This window comes from Eubalaena glacialis, chromosome 15, assembly GCF_028564815.1.
Source record: "Eubalaena glacialis isolate mEubGla1 chromosome 15, mEubGla1.1.hap2.+ XY, whole genome shotgun sequence".
Classification (NCBI taxonomy): domain Eukaryota; kingdom Metazoa; phylum Chordata; class Mammalia; order Artiodactyla; family Balaenidae; genus Eubalaena; species Eubalaena glacialis.
The window spans coordinates 53876301-53897545 of NC_083730.1; the positions used below are offsets into that span (position 1 = coordinate 53876301).

Consider the following 21245-nt stretch of genomic DNA (forward strand, 5'->3'; position numbering starts at 1 on the left):
CTCCTCTCCTATTACATTCTACTCCAGCCACCTTCGCCTCCCCGAGGCTCCTCAAACACACCAGGCACACCCCTACTTTACGTTCTTTGCTCCAGCTGTTCCATCTGCTTGGAATGCTCATTCCCAGATTTCACATGGCTAACTACCTCATCTTCTTCAAGTGTTTGCCTTCTCGTCAATGCCTGCCTTGAACATGCTATTTAAAACTGCAACCCCCTTCCCACACCCTAGTACTCCGGTTCCTTGTTATTCTGCTGTTACTTTATCCATAGCAGTTACTGCTTTCTAACATAGTACATAATTGATTTGTCTATTGCTCACCAGTCAGAAAGTAAGCTCTAAGAGGATAAGGATCTTTTTGGTTCATTGATACATCACAAGTGTGTGCAATAGTGGGTACTTGGTACATGCCCAATAAATATTTATTGAATGAATGAATATGAGAGGTTCCCAGATTTCACTAGAAAAATAAATTTGTGCTGATCTAGGCATATGTTCTTGCCCAATTCAATTCAGGCCCGAAGGCTCCTAAAGACTGGGTTTGGACTGAATTGTGGGTATTGAGTAAAATAAAGTTAATTCACTTTAACTCAACTGCCTTTCCCATGTCAAGCCATCATTGACCTTATTTGCCACCAATTTTTATCAGTCTGTCAGGCATTTAGGCTTTACATGACAAAACCAGTCTGTCCTAATATACTCATATCAACTTGTAATACTACATATTTCAAACAAAGAATAATGAGATTTTTATAAATTATGACCAACAGAGATTTTTTTTAATGAAAAGAGATTAATTTTTCCTAATGGATTTGTATCTTAATTTCCTAGATAATATCAATATTATTTGTGGTCTATAATCCTATACTCCATACTGAGTAAAATCTTTAGAGCTAATATCTAATCTCTACCTACAATTCTACCATCTTATTCTGGAAAAAACAAAGTAAACTAAAGTCATACGAGAAACCCTTACAAATTAATGGAGTATGAAATCTATCTGACCTCACTTTAATTAATCACTCACAGGCTACCTGCCTATTAGTCATAAAAATTCAACCTGAAACATGAATGAGTCACGAGAAGAAACTGATTTCCTGGCAGAGTCAATCTAGAAGTAGCTGGGATCACAAAAGGAAAAAACATACAAACACACACACACACACACAAAACCAGCTCTAACTAGAGGTGTCCAAACTAAGTAAACAAGTGCTGGCTTTGTCCTCCTTTGTCCTTTGTCATAAAAGAAAAAGAAAAAAAAACAAAACAAAACAACTTTCCATGTGTTAACCAAGTTTCTTCTTTAAAGCATTATGTCTCATTCTGATTTTCTGAGAAAAGTTAAAATTTTATGCCACAGCTTTAGGTTAATTACGTACATTGGCCATCTTTCTCCTTCCACTTTTCTTTCTAATGGCCTGAGAGCCTCCCCTTAAATTCCTGTCAAAACAATTTTAGTTGTTCATTTTTCTAAGAGCTGTAAGGATCCAGGGTCTCCCTTCATAATGAGTCTGTAAAAAAGCTTTTAATAGTCAAGCTTTTCTCCTCCTCCAAAATCTTACACTTCCAGTTAAAATATAATTTAAATTTAATGTAGTTACAGCTATCAGGTTCACTTAAACATTCTGATTTTCAAAAAAGAGGGTTCCCTGAAATATACACTAATGAGTCTGATACCCTGCTTTCTTGGAACCAGTTTATTATATGAATAATTCAAATAACACTAATTTTTAAAATAGGGTTATTAAGCCAGTTTTCTGAGGAATGCTCTACTGCATATCTCGCTCTCAGGAAGGTATCTGACAGTGACTCTCTTGATATCTTCTCACTGTAAACAAAAGGGAGAAATACAAACTTGGTACTAATAGAGAAAGACAGACTCCAAACTGACTGAACACCATAAGACAAAGAATTACATCAATGAGGAAACCTGTGGAAGTATGCCTCAGGGCTCCATCCTCAGGCAGGTTTTATTCAACGTTTATTACTGATTTTGATGAGGGCGCTGATGGAATATTCACTGAATTTGTGGAAGACACAAAGTTGAGAATAAAAGCTAACCTAATACGTGGTAGGAAAAAAATCAACATATGAAAGACCCCCAGAGGTTGGAATAATGGGCCAAATCTAACAAAATGAAATAGAACAGGATAAATGCAAGATAAAAAGCCTCACTGAAGTGAGTCAGAAGAGAGAGAATCCACCTACGCAGGGTGACACCATGCAGGTAACCTTCTAAGGCTGTTTTAGCACAAAACTATACAAAGGGTTTAAGAATTCTGAAGTTGAGGTAGACCTGGGTTCAAATCCTGCATCTGACATTTACTAGTCACATTGGGTAAGTTAGTTAACCTTTCTGAGCCTCTATTAAAGTAGATACAGTACTGTACTTTCCTACTTCGTTTTTGTGGGAAAGTGGTGAGAAAGAAATAATATATGTAAAAATGTAATGCGATGCCCAGAAAATAGTATTTAATCAATAGTGCTCTTTACGTTACAATGAAGACTCCTTTGATATAAGGTTTCCATAACAACTACTATAAAGCCATAGGGAAGACTTTGACTTAGAGGTTCTAGTTAGCAGTAAACCCGGTAAGGAACCGCCAGTAATGTATGTATGTTTTGACCACATTAATATAAGTAAAAAGATACAGAAAAATGGAGGGAGCAGTATTGATCTACTGGTCAGACTATACTTAGAGGACAACTGAATTAATTAAAATATTGACAAACTGAAACATTAAAGAGAAATGATAATTTTTTTTTTTGAGAAATGATAATTTAAAGAGTCTTGAAGTAATGTCTCACAAAGAACAGTTAATGAACAGAGAATATCTACTCTGTATATTTACCTATTTACAATTAAGACTCAGGAGGGCCCCGTACCCTGTCTTCATGTAAACAAAGGGCCATCAAATAGAAGGCGGGGGGGGGGGGGGGAGTGGGGGGTAAACTTGTTCCAGATGGTCCCAGAAGGCAAAAATCAGAATCAACAAATATCACTCTGTGCAGTGATTTCTACCCAAACTTAGAACTTTTAACAGTATAATATCGTTAAAATTAAATAGGCTTGGGACACAGTGAACCTATTTGTTAAAGAAGTTATACAAGGAATTCAATTTACTAGAGAGCACTGAGGGAACTCCCTGGCAGTCCAGTGATTAGGACTCTGTGCTTTCACTGTCAAGGACTTGGGTTTTAAAAAACAAACAAAAAAGAAGACTCCTTTGACTTTCACATCCAGCTCATCCATTCCCCAAAACAAGTCATGACCTCAACACTTAGCTTATTTAATTACTTGCTTTCTGTGACTGGTACAGCTGAGTATATATTTTGAACTTTATAACAGCAAATTTTTTTCTGAATAATTTCTTACTATAGTGTCACTAAACAACTGTCCTACCATAAAAGGTCTCTGTGGGACTTCCCTGGTGGCGCAATGGTTAAGAATCTGCCTGCCAATGCAGGGGACGTGGGTTCGATCCCTGGTCTGGGAAGATCCCACATGCCGCAGAGCAACTAAGCCCGTGCGCCCCAACTACTGAGCTCACGTGCCGCAACTACTGAGCCCACGTGCCGCAACTACTGAGCCCACGTGCTGCAACTACTGAGCCCACATGCTGCAACTACTGAAGCCCGCGCGCCTAGAGCCCGTGCTCTGCAACAAGAGAAGCCACCGCAATGAGAAGCCCGCGCACCGCAATGAAGAGTAGCCCCTGCTTGCCACAACTAGAGAAAGCCCACGTGCAGCGACAAAGACCCAATGCAGCCAAACAAAACAAAACAAAAACAACAACAAAAAAGGAAGGTATCTGTTACATCAAACCCAGATTAGGTGAGTCAGAATTACTGCATTTAACAAGTATAAATAAAATAATACTTTTTCTAAAGTTCAGGGAAATTTCAGGCAAGATAATACTTGTTATTTTTTTTTCTGACTGAAAGCAAAAGGGAATTTGAGGAGAACAAGCTGTAAAAGAAGTTGGCTTATGAGAATAACTACCTTAAATTTCAGGAGAGAACTGAAAGACACAACAGATTACCTCCTAAACTGTTCTGACTAAGGCCATGTACTAAATAAAACATACATGCCCTGAGTTCATCTGTATGACTGATCTTCACTGTTATTACAAACTTCAGCTTTTACTTCTTTTCTAATGTATCAATGAGCTTCAACAGAAAAATCTGTGAATTTGAGAACACTAAAAATAAACTAATTCTGAACAAATCAGAATTCACAGTTGACCAAGCAAATGACTTATCTAGTTACAATTCACTTTATAACCTTGGTTTTGGAGGCATTCACCCATCTAATTCTGTATAACCTCTACAGACTAGTTATCTTATTTATCTTTGGAATTCATAAATATCAGGGCTGATGTGTTCAAAATACCATAAGCTACATGTGCAAAATTAATTCACAGAACATAAATTAATGTAGGTCAACCACCACTTATCTGAAATCTTTGGAACCAGATGTGATTCAGAATTCAGTTTTTTAAAAATGAAGGGTACACCTAAAGCAACTAGAGAAAGAAGAACAAAGAAAACCCAAAGTCAGTAGAAGGAAAGAAATCATAAAGATCAGAGCAGAAATAAATGAAATGGAAATGAAGAAAACAATTGCAAAGATCAATACAACTAAAAGCTGGTTCTTTGAGAAGATAAACAAGTTGATAAACCCTTAGCCAGACTCATCAAGAAAAAAAGGGAGAGGACACAAATCAATCAAATTAGAAATGAAAAAGGAGAAATCACAACTGACACTGCAGAAATACAAAGGATTATAAGAGATTACTACAAAAAACTATATGCCAATAACATGGACAACCATGAAGAAATGGGCAAATTCTTGGAAACATGCAATTTTCCAAGACTGAACCAAGAAGAATTAGAAAATATAAACAGACCTATCACAAGTAATGACATTGAAACTGTGATTAAAAATCTTCCAACAAACAAGTCTAGGACCAGATGGCTTCACAGGTGAATTCTATCAAACATTTAGAGAAGAGCTAACACCCATCCTTCTCAAACTCTTCCAAAAAATTGCAGAGGGAGGAACACTCCCAAATTCATTCTATGAAGCCACCATCATCCTGATACCAAAACCAGAAAAAGATATCACAAAAAAAGAAAATTATAGATCAGTATCACTGATGAACATAGATGCAACAATCCTGGACAAAATGCTAGCAAACAGAATCCAACAACATATTAAAAGGATCATACACCATGATCAAGTGGGATTTATCCCAGGGATGCAAGGATTCTTCAATATGCGCAAATCAATCAGTGTGATACACCATATTAACAAATTAAGGAATAAAAACCATATGATCATCTCAACAGATGCAGAAAAAGCTTTTGACAAAATTCAATACCCATTTATGATAAAAACTCTCAGAAAATGGGCAGAGAGGGAACCTACCTCAACATAATAAAGGCCATATATGACAAACCCACAGCAAACATCATTCTCAATGGTGAAAAACTGAAAGCATTTCCACTAAGATCAGGAACAAGACAAGGATGGCCACTCTTGTCACTCTTACTCAACACAGTTTTGGAAGTCCTAGCCACAGCAATCAGAGAAGAAAAAGAAATAAAAGGGATACAAATTGGAAAAGAAGAAGTAAAACTGTCATTGTTTGCAGATGACATGATACTATACACAGAAAATCCTAAAGATGCCACCAGAAAACTACTAGAACTAATCAATGAATTTGGTAGAGTAGCAGGATACAAAATTAATGCACAGAAATCTCTCGCATTCCTATACACTAACAATGAAAAATGAGAAAGAGAAATTAAGGAAACAATCCCATTTACCAACGCAACAAAAAGAATAAAATACCTAGGAATAAACTTACCTACGGAGGTGAAAGGCATGTACTCAGAAAACTATAAAACACTGATGAAAGAAATCAAAGATGACATAAACAGATGGAGAAATATACCATGCTCTTGGATTGGAAGAATCAATACTGTGAAAATGTCAATACTACCCAAAGCAATATACAGATTCAATGCAATCCCTATCAAACTACCAATGGCATTATTTACAGAATTAGAACAAAAAATTTTACAATTTGTATGGAAACAAAAAAGACCCCGAACAGCCAAAGCAATCTTGAGAAAGAAAAACGGAGCTGGAGGGATCAGGCTCCCCGACTTCAAACTATACCACAAAGCTACAGTAATCAAGACAGTATGGTACTGGCACAAACACAGAAATATAGATCAGTGGTACAGGACAGAAAGCCCAGAGATAAACCCACACACATATGGTCACCTAATTTATGACAATGGAGGCAAGAACATACAATGGAGAAAAGACAGCCTCTTCAATAAGTGGTGCTGGGAAAACTGGACAGCTACATGTAAAAGAATGAAATTAGAACACTCCCTAACACCATATACAAAAATAAACTCCAAATGGATTAAAGACCTAAATGTAAGACCAGACACTATAAAACTCTTAGAGGAAAACATAGGAAAAACATTCTTTGACATAAACCACAGCAAGATCTTTTTTGACCCACCTCCTAGAGTAATGGAAATAAGAACAAAAATAAACAAATGGGACCTAATTAAACTTAAAAGCTTTTGCACAGCAAAGGAAACCATAAACAAGATGAAAAGACAACCCTCAGAATGGGAGAAAATATTTGCAAACGAATCAATGGATAAAGGATTAATCTCCAAAATATATAAACAGCTCATGGAGCTGAGTATCAAAAAAACAAACAATTCAATTAAAAAATGGGCGGAAGAGCTGAACACACATTTCACCAAAGAAGACATACAGATGGCCAAGAGGCACATGAAAAGATGCTCAACATCACTAATTAGTAGAGAAATGCAAATCAAAACTACAATGAGGTATCACCTCACACCAGTCAGAATGGCCATTATCAAAAAGTCTACAAACAATAAATGCTGGAAATGGTGTAGTGAAAAACGAACCCTCCTGCACTGTTGGTGGGAGCGTAAACTGATACAACCACTATGGAGAACTGTATGGAGGTTCCTTAAAAAACTAAAAATAGAACTGCCATATGACCCAGCAATCCCACTACTGGGCATATACCCTGAGAAAACCATAATTCAAAAAGAGACATGTACCACAATGTTCACTGCAGCACTATTTACAATAGCCAGGACATGGAACCAACCTAAATGTCCATCAAGAGATGAATGGATAAAGAAGATGTGGTACATATAAACAATGGAATATTACTCAGCCATAAAAAGGAACGAAATTATTTGTAGTGAGGTGGATGGACCTAGAGTCTGTCATACAGAGTGAAGTTAAGTCAGAAAGAGAAAAACAAATACTGTATGCTAACACATATATATAGTATCTTAAAAAAAAAAAAATGAAATGGTACTGATGAACCTAGTGGCAGGGCAGGAATAAAGACGTAGACATAGAGAATGGACTTGAGGACACAGTGGGGGAGGGGGAAGCTGGGGTGATGTGAGAATGGCATGGACATATATACACTACCAAATGTAAAATAGATAGCTAGTGGGAAGCAGCAGCATAGCACAGGGAGATAAGCTTGGTGCTTTGTGATGACCTAGAGAGGTGGGATAGGGAGGGTGGGAGGGACGCTCAAGAGGGAGGGGATATGGGGATATATATATGCACATGGCTGATTCACTTTGTTGTACAAGAGAAACTAACACAGTATTGTGAAGCAATTATACTTCAATAAAGATCTATTAAAAAAAAATGAAGGGTGATGCAGAGCATATACAGCTTGTTACAAAACACCTCCAGTGGAGCCTCAGGTATCATCCTGTAGTCAAACACACTGATATTATCACAGTGAAGCATAGGAATGCTCACAGGAAGTGGGACAAATAATGACTATAATAAAAAGTATCTTGTCAATTGAAGTGAGATTAGGTTGTAACTTTTCAAAAAAAAAAAACTTTGTGTTTTGGAATCATATAGAAAAGACTGTGAATTTGTGTTCTAGCTTCACTTCAATATGCAGCATGAGTAAAATGAGAAAGGGTTGACATTTTCATACACACGTTTGATAACCTCAGTCTGGCCTGATAGCCTTCTTTCCTCATCTAGTATCCCCCCTCAAAATTCTCTTTGGCTACCAATATTCATGATAACATGGGAGAAATATCAAAATCCTACTGGACATCCACTCCTTAAAAATATACTGATATGATAAAGATGTTAATTCCACTTGTGATATGTGTTTATACATAAGACAGTAACTACTCGTAAGCCAAAATAATGTTACGTCTACATAGTTTAGCAAAGTTTTTGTAGATGTCCACTCAGATGCAACAGAGTCTTTAAAACCCTATAAACCATTAACACTATCCTGAATCCTAACTTTTAAAAAATATTATATAAGCTTTACATAAATGGGAACTAAGAACTGGCCATAACTCTGCTTGGCATCAGTCAGACTAGACCCAGAAAAACAGATTCTTTTCTTGAGACGCTGTCAAATAATGGAAAGAACAGAGGCTTTTAAGTCAGAAGATGGGGTTCTGAGTGATGTCTCATTATCTACTAGTTGTGAGACCATGGCAAGTTACTTGACTTTTTTAAGATGTGGATTCCTCATCTATAAAGTAAAGATAATAAAACTACCTTGAAGAGTCACAGTGAGGATTAGAAATAATAAACATAAAACACAAAGAAGAGTAACAAGATAAACAAGGAACACAAGATAAAAGTTATTATTTTTATTATGAGAAATAAAGAAGGAGGAAGTTCTCCAGGCCTGAGAAGTGTATAAGAGGAAATAATTATTCAGATTGCTTTTATAAAGTTTCTGGGACAGGGCTAGAAAGGTGGTAACAAAACTCAAATATTTAAAATATAAGTATTTCAAATAATTTATTTGAATGATTTGTTATTTATAATAAAGTTATAAAAATTAAAATGCTTTAAATTAAAATGTTTTGATTTTTATATATTCACACACTAAGCTAAGAGATGCATACACACTCTTCATATATACTCCCAGAACAAAAATATAGTGATTTTCTTTATATTTTCATTTGCAGAATACTTTATAATTTTTAAAAATGAAACCTTTAACTCTTAATATATCTTTACAGTTTGCAAAGCTAAGTAAAATGAAGAAAGAGAAGCTAGGGGAAAATATTCAATTTTCTGCCACAATTAAGAAAAAATACTTACTCAATTTTCTGCTGCAGCTGTTCAAAAAGCTTTTTATTTTCTTCCTGTAGAGTATTCTTTTCATTCACTTAAATATAATGTGAAAAGAAAGCACAAATTATAGCTATAATAAGATGTAAGTCAGGTTCTTTCAACAGTTGCAACAATCATGGAGAATTAGGATTTCAAATTTTAAGTCATAATGTTAGTCAGGGTTAATGCTACTGTTCAAAACTAATTTGTTACTAGGTAGTGATTATTATATCTCATATTGTGCAAGTTCCATGTAAATGATTAACTGATAATTCTATGTAATGCTTGTGGGCAAAAAAGAAAGAGTACCTCATGTACTGGGGAGTATAGTTTAATTATTCATACTGAGCAAGAAAGCATTCCATCTGGTTACTCAGTCCTACTAATTTCAAACACCATTTATCTTGAAATAAATCTGATCATAAAATGTAACACTGAATATCAGTGTAATTTTTATAATGTAAGCACACTTAAGTAAATTTTCTTCCTTAGTCATACTCTATGTTTCATTAATAGTTATGTTATCAGTAACTTAAATATACTATTGAAGTAGTATCTCCTTGTTTGAATCTACCTTGACTAAATTTTCCTATCCATCCTTATTTATAAAGCAGAAACTCAGTTTTGGGCTATAATTTCTACCGCTGCCAGCACAAAATTATCAATCCTTGATATTATGTCACTGGTTAAGCATGTGTTTTACTAGGAGGAATATATCAAAGAAATCAAGTCAGAGTAAGTACAATTAACCTCTCAGAAAGAAAGTTAATCATACTCCAAAAATCTGTTAATAATTTAGTGGTTTACAAATCTAAACATATTTTCTTACACTGAGTAAATAAAAATTTGTTGACTATATATCAATACAATATGTGAGGGTTACTAAACTACCTCCTGTGGAGGATCTGGAAAAAAACAGAACAAAACAAAAACCTGAAGATATGACAGTGACCTAGAGGAAAGTGTAGTCTAATGAGAGACAAGATATTATATAAACATATTTTTTACAACTGAAAGTGACAAGGGCATTAGAGAGGTACAGATAAAATACTAAATGAAATTCCAAGGAGAAAAAATGAAATTCCAAGGAGAAAAAGGTTACGTTGAGCCGTTGAAAAAATCAGGAAAGGATTCGAGAGGACAACTGACCTGGACACAGGAAGAGAAATCCAAGAGCCTCCCAACTCCACCACCACAATCAACAACAAAAACAAAACAAATTGTGAGCTAAAACCCAAGCAGTGTAAGCAAGCAGATACTGGTATCAGCACTGGTGGAGGGACTGAACTTGAGATTTCCAGTTTAAGCCTGAGCTCCTGGAATGAGCCAAAGTGATCTGAATTCACTTACCACTAGAGTCAGTAGAAAATAACTCATATATAGATTCCCAAGTATTTCAGATAACAGAATTATTTGATAATGAAATGTTTAAAGATTTAAAAGATGGAAGGCTCAAAACTAACATGATAAAAGTGATTACCAAAAATGAGTAGACAGACAAGATTGAGATAATTTGAGCATCAATAAAAATAATGAACATAACTGAATGACACACACTGAATATATAAAATTCCACGTCTATTATGCTCAAAAAAGAGAAAGCTCCATTCATGTCAAAAGCAAAATGAAACACAACATATACAACACACAAAACGTCATTTGTCTTAGAGACTGTCATACAGAGTGAAGTAAGTCAGAAAGAGAAAAATAAATACCGTATGCTAACATATATATGGAATCTAAAAAAAAATGGTTCTGAAGAACCTAGGGGCAGGACAGGAATAAAGATGCAGACGTAGAGAATGGACTCGAGGACACGGGGAGGGGGAAGGGTAAGCTGGGACGAAGGGAGAGAGTGGCATGGACTTATATATACTACCAAATGTAAAATAGACAGCTAGTGGTAAGCAGCCGCATAGCACAGGGAGATCAGCTCGGTGCTTTGTGACGGCCTAGAAGGGTGGGATAGGGAGGGTGGGAGGAAGAAGCAAGAGGGAGGAGATATGGTGATATATGTATATGTATAGCTGATTCACTTTGTTATAAAGCAGAAACTAACACACCATTGTAAAGCAATTATACTCCAATAAAGATGTTAAAAAAAAAAACCTTATTTGTCACCATTGTAGGTAACTATTATACAAGATATTACTCTGAAAACTGGCAGTTAAAGGGAAAATATTATGATGTATCATGCCTTTCTAGTAGGAACTACATCCCAAGGTAACCAATAGCCCCAAACTGATGAGGGAGAATTCTTGTTTATAGAAGAATGCCAGCTGATTAAGAATAACAGAAATGGAAAATTATCATTTTGTAGTCTGGAATTAAATAATTGATTCAGGCCAGAACCACAAATGGATATTAAAACCATTAAAGAAAGACTGAGGGAGAATTGTATTTTTGGAAGATTTCAAAGTATCACACATCCATCCTCCCAATTTAGACTACTTGGTGGTACTCAGGGGAAAATATAACTCTATAATGGAGAAATCTGGCCACCAATCCCAAAGAGTGGAATAACCTGACAATATCTATATCCTAATATGATACAATATAAAGTAGACAATTTTACCTATAAAGTACTGCTGTCAAAAATGTTTAATCTGGACCTAATCAAGCCTTCAGATACAATTTCTATTTTATAGGAAATAAAGAAACAAGATAAAGAAAATGATGAGAAAAATCCAGAAGGTGGCATAATTTTAGGAAAACAGCCCTACTTCTTCAATAAGTCAATGTTATAAAAGAAAAAAATAGGAAGGGAGCTTATTCCAGATTAAAAGACAAATGCAATGTGTAGTCTGTGATTGGCAGGTGTGAACAAAACTGTTGCAAACTACCGTAAGAGGGACAGCTGTAGAAATATGAATATGGACCGGCTCTTAAAGAATATTAGAGCAAATTATGGGTAATCTTTGGTAGGCAAGGTAATGGTATTGTGGTTAGGTATAAATTATCCAAGTATTTAGGGGAAAAATGTCCTGATGTATGTAATTTACATTAAAATATTTCAGTTCGAAAAGAAATGACGAAAATACAGCAAAATATGAACTGTTAAATCTATGTGATAGGTGTATGAGGGTTCCTTACTATTCTCCATACTTTTCTATATTTTTAAGAAATTTCATTAGAAAAAAAAAGGACTACGTAGATATGAAAAAGAACCAAACAGAATTTTTAAAAATGAAAAATTTGGTTACTGAAATAAAATAACTCAGTGTAACAGAGCTGAAGAACTTAGTATAATAAGCAAGAAAGCTGAAGAAATTACCCAGAACACAGCAGAGTGAAATGAGGGGACGAAAAATAGGAAAGAGATGTTAAGAGACCAAAGGATCGAATGACAAGGTCTCATCATAACCCCCAAATAAGGAGAATGGAGAAGACACAATATTTGAAGAGCTAGTAGCCGACAGTTTTACAGATGTGATTAAAGAAGTGATTCAACAGATTTTGTAATGTATACTAAACAGACTTTTTTCTTAAAAACCTACTTGAAATTGCACTAAAACTACAGAATACCAAAAACTAAGGAAAAAATCTTAATAGTAGCCAGAGAAAAATAATTGTTATCCTGTAAAATAGCCTTATAAAAATAACGGTAAAATAAAAACATTGAGGATAAAAACTGAGGGTTTAGAACCAACAAATATCCTCTAAAGGAACTTTTAAAGAATGAATCTCAGGACTTCCCTGGTGGTCCAGTGGTTATGACTCTGCACTTCCACTGCAGGGGGCGCAGGCTTGATCCCTCGTTGGGGAACTAAGACTCCACATGCCATGCAGTGTGGCGTGGCCAAATAATAATACCAGAAGAAAAGTGAGATGTAATAAGCAATAATAAGCAAAGAAACTGCTGCACATGTAGGTAAGTCTTTTAAAAACTGTCTGAATAAGGTAATTTTTAAAAAAGTTTCTAACTTGCAGGGCTTAAAAAAAAAAACTACAGGCCATAAACAGTATGTAAATGGAGAAGGAGATGATCAGAGTGAAAGTGTTTTAAAGTCCTTGTATTATTCAGAAGAGGGTAAGATACTATCTTTATATTTTAGGAAAGCATGGTAAAATTTCAAGGGTGATCCAAAAAAAATAGAAATAGAGTTTAAAAAAAAAAGTAAAGGATAAAATAAAAATGAAATAAGATAAATATCCTCAAAATGCAATAACTGGAAAAAGTAAGAACAAAAAAGAGAGGCAGGACGGGGGGAAAAAGTAGCAACAATATAGAAACACCAAGAATTCATAAACATGAAGCCCTTAGTATTTTTATTCATAAAATAACTTTGTTTGGGATTTGACCTCAATGATTTTCCTGTTGCTCATTTTAATGTAAAATTAGTTTTCCTCAACTTTTCAGTAATCACATTGGTGGTATTATTAGTGGTATTATTCTAAGACTATTGTGCTATAATATGAGATTAAAAAATGAGTACTTAGGGGATATTTTAATTCTATCATCCCTGTGTCCTTGAGAACCATGATTCTCGGTGTGGAAGAAAGGGGATACAGATGTTATTAGAAGAGGTTAGCAAAAGCTCTATAGTCTTGAATTTGAATTTTCAACATGAACTCATGAAGTATTTTATCTATCTGAAAATTAGACAAAGGATATTCAAACCAGTCACCCAAGAAGAAATGCAAACTGAAGATCAAGTAAAAAGATACTTGACCTGAATAGTAATAAAGAGAATGCTAATATTAAAAAGGTATATCATTCTTTACCCACTGAACTGGATATTGTCAATTAATACATTTTTGCACAAAACTGAAGAGAATGTAGGGAAACTGAAATTCTCAAACACTCAAACAAAAAATTGACTTGTTCATCAATATGAGAATGGGTAAATAAATGGCATCTACACAATGCAGCCATGAAAAAGAATGCTGTCTTATTCCTTAATACCTAGGGTTTTTGCTTGTTGAGTTTTGGGCTATTTTTCAGACTGTTAAAAGTTGCTAGAAATCTGACTATTAGACATGTAGACATTACTGCAGATTATTTCAAGTACTACTGGTAATATAACTGTGGATCTCAACTATGTCTATTGAAATGTAATAGTTTTCTACTCATTGATAATCTTATATTCCTAAATAAACTCATGCATGCATTCATTCATACACACCACAGAATCTATGGGTCTAAATATATAAACAAATTATAAACATGTAAAGACTTCTAATATATAGTCTAAAATAAAATAACATATGTCAGAACAAGAAGTATGATATGATCCCATTAAAAATTTAAAAGAGAAGATAGAAGAGGGGGTAAAATGAGGGAAAGAGACAAACAGAAAGATAGATAAATCTGGACCTGTAAAGATATTTATTATATTCTTAATAGTAGTTACCTCTGGGAGCAGAATAACACTATGTTCCTTCTATCTCTTTTTAAAACAATCAGCATACATTCATATATTCTTGCTTGAGTAACCAGAGGACAGCAATATAATTAATAGAAAAAAAAAAGTCAAAATACCAAATTAGTTTGGAAAAGAAGATAAATGTAAGAAAATCCTACATAAAATGGTAAGTAGACTAAACTAAAAATGGTATACTTGTAATAGTGTGTCCAAAAAAATTGTGAAAATCAAAAAAAATACACCTTTGTAGAACAGTAAATTGTCTGCTTTGTGTTTAAATTTACTAAATATAAATAGTTGAATTAATATGAAATAAAACCAAAGAAGCAAATATGGATATAACCAAAGAAAATTTGCTTCTTGTCTTACAGCTGGTGAGACTTTAAGGCCAACGAGGACAGTACTTGCACAACCTTTCTGTACCCTATTTCTTACTAAAATAAGCATGAGATTAAATCTACAAAAAGGGAAAAAACAACATTTGAACTTTTGCCTAAATAAAGAAAAACATATGTAAACAATCCATCTGATTGTAACCAATTTAATAACAGGTTTTAACAATAGCATACTATGCTTTACATACTTAATAAATGAAGAAAGGAAACTCACTAAGCTCTGTGATAAGTTTAAGATTCTGCTGTCGAATATTTTCAAACTCTTGTTGTTTCTTCCGCATATGTTCTTCAGTTACTGCACAGCGATCACATAATCCTGCTCTTAATCTACAAAACAGAAACAGAACATTTTCAGAGTAGAACTTAAATGTTCTCATCAAAAAATAAACAAATAAAAAAATATGTGAGGTGATGGATATGTTAATTAACCAGATGGTGGGAATCCTTTCACAATATATACATTTATCAAATTATCATGATAAATACTTCTTAAAAAAAGTAATTTTATTTGTCAATTATACCTCAATAAAACTGAAATTAAAAAAAATTTTCAACTACTAAAAGATACTTCTTCATATTTGAATTTCAAGATTTTTATACTTTATGAAGAACTAAAGAATTTACTTGGAAAATACAGAGAAAATTAACTAGTTATTATACCTTTAACATATTCCCAAATAGGCTGAAATCATGCTACATCATTTTCTACAGACTGCAATTCTGTAAAAATCTGCCAATTTTAAACTCTATTCAAGGGAACTTATTTATTGAAGCTCCCTTGCTTTTATTAGAGCCAAAATATGAACCCAGTCTAGTACCAATGGACAGAATTATATCTTAAGCAAGCTTGCATCTGCTTAGCATAGCATATAACACATAATGAGTGTTCAACAACTAAGTTTTAGTTGAATGAATACTAAAGGTCAAAGAATACAAAGTTTAAAAAAAGTAATGCTCTTTTCAGCATTAAAAAAAGACTCCAGTGTTAGTAGAAATTATGTAAAAATTATGTAAAAAATTATGTAAAACTATGTAAAAAAAAAAGATTACAAAATAGCTTTTACTAATTATTTCTGAGTGCTGAAGGGAAAAGGGAAATACATATATTACACAGGAGGGGTGGGTGATGGAGAGAAAGGTGTATTTCAAAATGTTAATACAGTTATCTTGTAGGTACCAGTAATACAGAAGATTTTCTTTTTAGTGTTTTGCTATATTTTTCAAAATTTCTCTAATTTCATTATTTATATAACCAGGAAAAAATACAGTTGAAAAAAATGACACATATCCCACATTAGGAATTTAGAAAATATAAAATCTAAGATAATCATTTTAACTCAGTGACCTAAGTCAATAAGATACTAAGTACGTGAGTAGCTATGGAAGTCACAGCATGGTAGTACATGCCATGATTTTAAAATAAGGAGACAAAACATGAAAACTATACAACTAAAACAAACAAAAAGAACCTAGAGATTTTTATATAAAAGTAAAACTCATATCAACAGTGTTGATATGGATATAAAAAATAAAGATTAGAGATCATAGGTTGCATTAATAGGACTAAAATTTCTAGAATGAAGGAATAAAGAATTGGGCAACATGGTTTAATTGGAGTACATTCCAGAAACAGGAATTAGGCCAATCAGGATCTAAGTAAAGATGACAAAGTGAACATCTGCATCTACTGTTGCTTCCTCCCCAAATCCCACAAAACTACAGTAAAGATCTGTGTATATTTTTAAAGACACAAGACTATGAGAACTGGGAGAATGGGAAAGAAAAACAAACGAATTAAAAGCAAGGAGCTGGTGGACAAATAGCAACTGACCTGAGAATGCTGAATCGTAGGCTAACAATGGGAGAAGTCTAGAACTCTTGTCCAAAATGGTAGCCACAAGCCACATGTGGCTATTTCAATTTAAATAAATTAAATTAAATTAAATTAAGAGAAAAGATAAAAAACTAGAAGATTATCCTAGAATGTCCATCATATCAAAGAGCAAGGTGGGGGCAGGTACAGAAAAAGACGAACAGAGGAACAAAAAAGACTTGAGACATATAGAAAGCCAAACGACTAGCATAAATCCAACCATATCAATAACATTAATCATGAATTGATTAAACACTCCAATCAAAAGGCAGAAACTGTCAGACAGGACAAAAAAAAATAAGATCTAAGTATATGCTATCTACAATAGACACACTTTAGATCTGAAGATACAAATAAGCTGAAAGCAAAAGGATGGAAAAAGAAATACCATGCAAACAAAAACCAAAAGAGAGCTGGTTATTAATTAATTAGTATCAAACAAAAGAGACTTTAAGGTAAAAGTGTTACTAGAGACAGTGAATTCTATAACAAAAGGGTCAATTCATGAGAGATATTAACAATTAACATTTAACACAAAAGCCCCCAAATATGCAGAGCATGTATTCAACACGAAAGCCCCCAAATACACAGAGCAAAAACTGACAGAATCGAAGAAAGAAATATATAAATTCAATAACAGTTATAGACTTCCACTCTCAATAGTGGATAGAACAAGACAGAAAATCAGCATAGATACAGCAGACTTGAACACACTACCACCTAAACCTACCTGACATCTACAGAACACTCCAGCCAACAACTGCAGAACACACATTCTTCTCAAGCACACTTGGAACATTCTCTAGGACAGACCATTTTCTAGGTCACAAAACAAGTCTCAGTAAGTTTAAAAGCACTGAAATCAGACAAAGTATGTTCTCTCACCACAATGGAATTAAATTAGAAATCAAAAAAGAAGGAAAATCTGGAAAATTCACAAATATGTGTATATTAAAAACAATGCACTCCCAAATAAGCAATGAGTTAAAGAAGAAATCACACGGGAAATTATAATAATAGGGCTGTAGCTGAGTGCCCCAGTCTAAAATCCTACCCAGGTCAAAGGATAGCTCCTCATTTTCTTACTGAAAAGTAAAGGTCCCATAACATACACAGAGTCCTCAGTTGACTTTCCTATTCATAGGAAAACTCCTGGGGGAGGGAGAATTGGGAATGGCCGGGGTAAAACAGATAGACAATTAAAAGCAGAGTACATCATACCAACTAATGCAGAAAATTCATTGCAGTAATACACTACTAAATACAGACAACCAAAGATCACTAGTGTATGAAGCAAACCAGTAACATAAAAGAGCTAGTATCCCTGGAAAAATGAGAAGTGATGTTGACATAAAACAAGAAAAGGGTACACATACACACATGTACATATAAATGATCAACAAACAATAAAAAGTTCTTGGATACTAAACATGTGATTACCAAAACAGCTTCAATAATAGGGTTGGAGAGTAAAATAGAAGAAATCTCCCAGAACATGGAAAAAAACAAGTAACAGAAACAAGACAAAAGATTGTAAAGGATCAGTTTATGACTAAGAAGTGCTCCATAAAGAGAGAACCTACAAAAATGGAGAGAGGAAATAATAGACAAAAATAGTATCTTAAGAGATACTAGTCTTCAGGTTAACAGGATGACTGGACAGCACAATGAAGGAAACACACACACACACACACACCATATGAAATTCAGAGTTAGGATAAAAAGATCTTACATTCCAGAATGGGAAAAAAATCTATTACCTATAAAGGAATGAACATTAGAATGATAGCTTTGGATGCTCACAGACAATGAGAAAATGTCTTCAAAGTTTTGAGGGAAAACTATTTTCAACCTAGAATTTTATATCCAGTCAATATACCATCTAAATGCAATAGTAAAACAAAAACATTTTCTCAGATATGCAAGACTCCTTGAAAATTTACTTCCTGTGCATTTTTAAGCAGTTACTTGTGGGTGAGCTATAAGGAAAAAAAAAAAAAAAGGAAAAACAGGCCCACATTTTTCCAACCATATATACTAGTATATCTTCAAGGTCTAAAATAGTGCCTGGCACAAGACAAGAGCTCCATAAATATTTGTTGGCTAACATGAGTTGAAAGAAATAATGGAATTAATGTAGGGATCCAGTGAGAGAAATTCCAGAATTGATGTTGTAGGATAGCCTAGAAAGTAAATGGTCCAAATTAGTACAGAAAGTTTTTCAGCCCAAGAAGTATGTCTTCAAGAAAAAGAACAACAAAAAAGATTATAATCAAATAGAATAACAGGCATTAAATAATATTAATGACACGATGAGGAAAACATTTCTAATCTCAATAAGAAAAAAGGTAGTTAGAAATTCTAAAAAAAACAAAGCAATCTTACACAAGTACGTCTTTATCATAATACAGTTATACGATGACTTGAGCAACTGATTTGGGACAGAGTAGAAAAGAATCTATTTGACCTGGACATTAGAAACACTCTCCTTGAGTGGCACAGGGGTCATGACAATGGATCTATAGAGAAGGAAATGAATCCTGGCTCAGCAGTGAATGGTCAATAAATAAACATTGTTCATTATTTTCCAACTTCTACAATCAACTTGTAAATAAAATACAAGGGATTGAAATCTGGTAACAGAAAAGAACGTAGCAACTATCAACTTTGTCAATATTTATAGGTTATTGGTTCAGCTGACACAAGGCAGAAGGTAGAAAGAGAGGAAGAGTGATGCAGGTAAGGGTAAAAGCATCAGTATCCTCCTGTGATACAGAGGTGAGTTCAGGGAGACTGTTCAGACATCTCTCTCTAAAATATCTTCATGTAAATATGTATATCTGCATAAATGTATGTATTAAGGTCCAAAAATAAAACAGCACTAAAATAACTTCAAAAATAGGTGAGGGAGGGAAAAATTATTCCTCTTCATAGCAAGAAGTAAACAACTATTGTCTCAAATTGATAAATCAAGTGTTAAAGTGAAAATACATCATTTAGAACTTTGGAGAACTAAAAACTGGGACAGGCATGGGTGGGAAAGAGTGGAACAGGAAACTATTGGTTGATGATAACTATACAAGTTTATAATGTACATGTATTACTTGAATAAAAATTATAAAAGGAAAAACGTAAAATCAGCTAAATAGTACGTTATACTCCTTTTTGTCATAGCATTTTAATTTAATAGAAATATATTCTAGTAAACTTTACATAAAATTTTTTTGAGAATTAAGGTACTAAGGACATACACCTTCTTATCTTTCTGCTATAACACTTAATGTTTTCAGACTTTCAAGCATTTCCAAAGCTAAGAGTAAAGTCTATTTATGCCTTTAAAATTCCAAAGGAAATAAGAATAAAGTTCTCTCTAAACTATTCCAAAACCAAGACATTGTTAAACTGTTATAAGAAGAAACTCAATTTTAACTATTGGTCTAAAATACTCACATTTCACTTTTATATTTCTCTTTTAAGATCTATTCAAATTAATAGCTTGGGATTCATGCAATAAACATTCAAATAGTTGACCTGATTGTGGTAAATAATGTATACACAGAACTACTAAGCTAGAGAGGCCAAAAAGAGCACTGACACTGAAAGGTCACTGAAAAACACTGAAGGAGTTAAATGGCATTAATCAATCCTAATTAAGTATTCAAATGTCACCCTACCACTTTGTCATTAAAAACTGAACACCTTATTGTTTCCAAGAAATCAACTCTGATATATTAAAATGTCATAAGGTATCATGGAAGACAACCTCTTGAAACCCTTAGTTTCCAAGTTTAAAAATGCCACAGTATAAACTTATAAAATGAAACAATATTCCCTAACTTGTTTATTACATCTAGTTTTCTCCAGTTAACTGCCACTCTTGATAATACCTGTGAAAAAGAGTCAACTCTTGATTGTTCACTGATCCTAGCTTAAATTTAAATGAATGTGAGAAAACAGGCTAGCTCCTATTCTATCAGCAGGATTCCACTGTTTTCTTCTTGCCTATCTTCAACTGCTGCTGTCAGAGAAAGAAAAAGCAGCCTCGATTTCACAGGAGAATGCAATTTCAGTAGCTATAAGCAGGTAAACAGGAAAGAAGAGTAATTCTACTTGTAAGGGCTGAAAGTATCATGCATTCTGAGTGATATTCCAGTTTGTTCATAGAGATGAAGAAAGAAAAGATTTCAGTTTGCAATTAAAACTTACCAGATAAACAAGTATGCTCAACTGTTTGCTATACCCTAAAAAGATTTCCTCAAACTTACTCATTTTCATTCAAAAGGGTTTTACTGAACACCTACAGGGAGTACTGTAAGTGCTAAAATACAACAGTGGCCAAGATAATGTCACTTCTTTAAAAGAGTTTACAGTGTACTAAAAAAAGAAAGACAATAAAAAGTAATTACAATAAA

The 21245-nt window shown here is 33.9% G+C and overlaps 1 protein-coding gene across 3 annotated transcripts in view; it reads right to left on the bottom strand.

The window, feature by feature from the left end:
- Nucleotides 1-21245, bottom strand: part of RBBP8 (RB binding protein 8, endonuclease) — a 96062-nt gene that overhangs the window by 36667 nt on the left and 38150 nt on the right. For all 3 annotated transcript variants that reach the window (XM_061169310.1, XM_061169309.1, XM_061169311.1), the window contains 2 exons: nucleotides 15175-15287; nucleotides 9188-9254 (listed from right to left, as the gene is read on the bottom strand). In XM_061169310.1, coding sequence (XP_061025293.1) covers nucleotides 9188-9254; nucleotides 15175-15287 — 180 coding nt within the window. The remainder of the gene's footprint in view (nucleotides 1-9187; nucleotides 9255-15174; nucleotides 15288-21245) is intronic.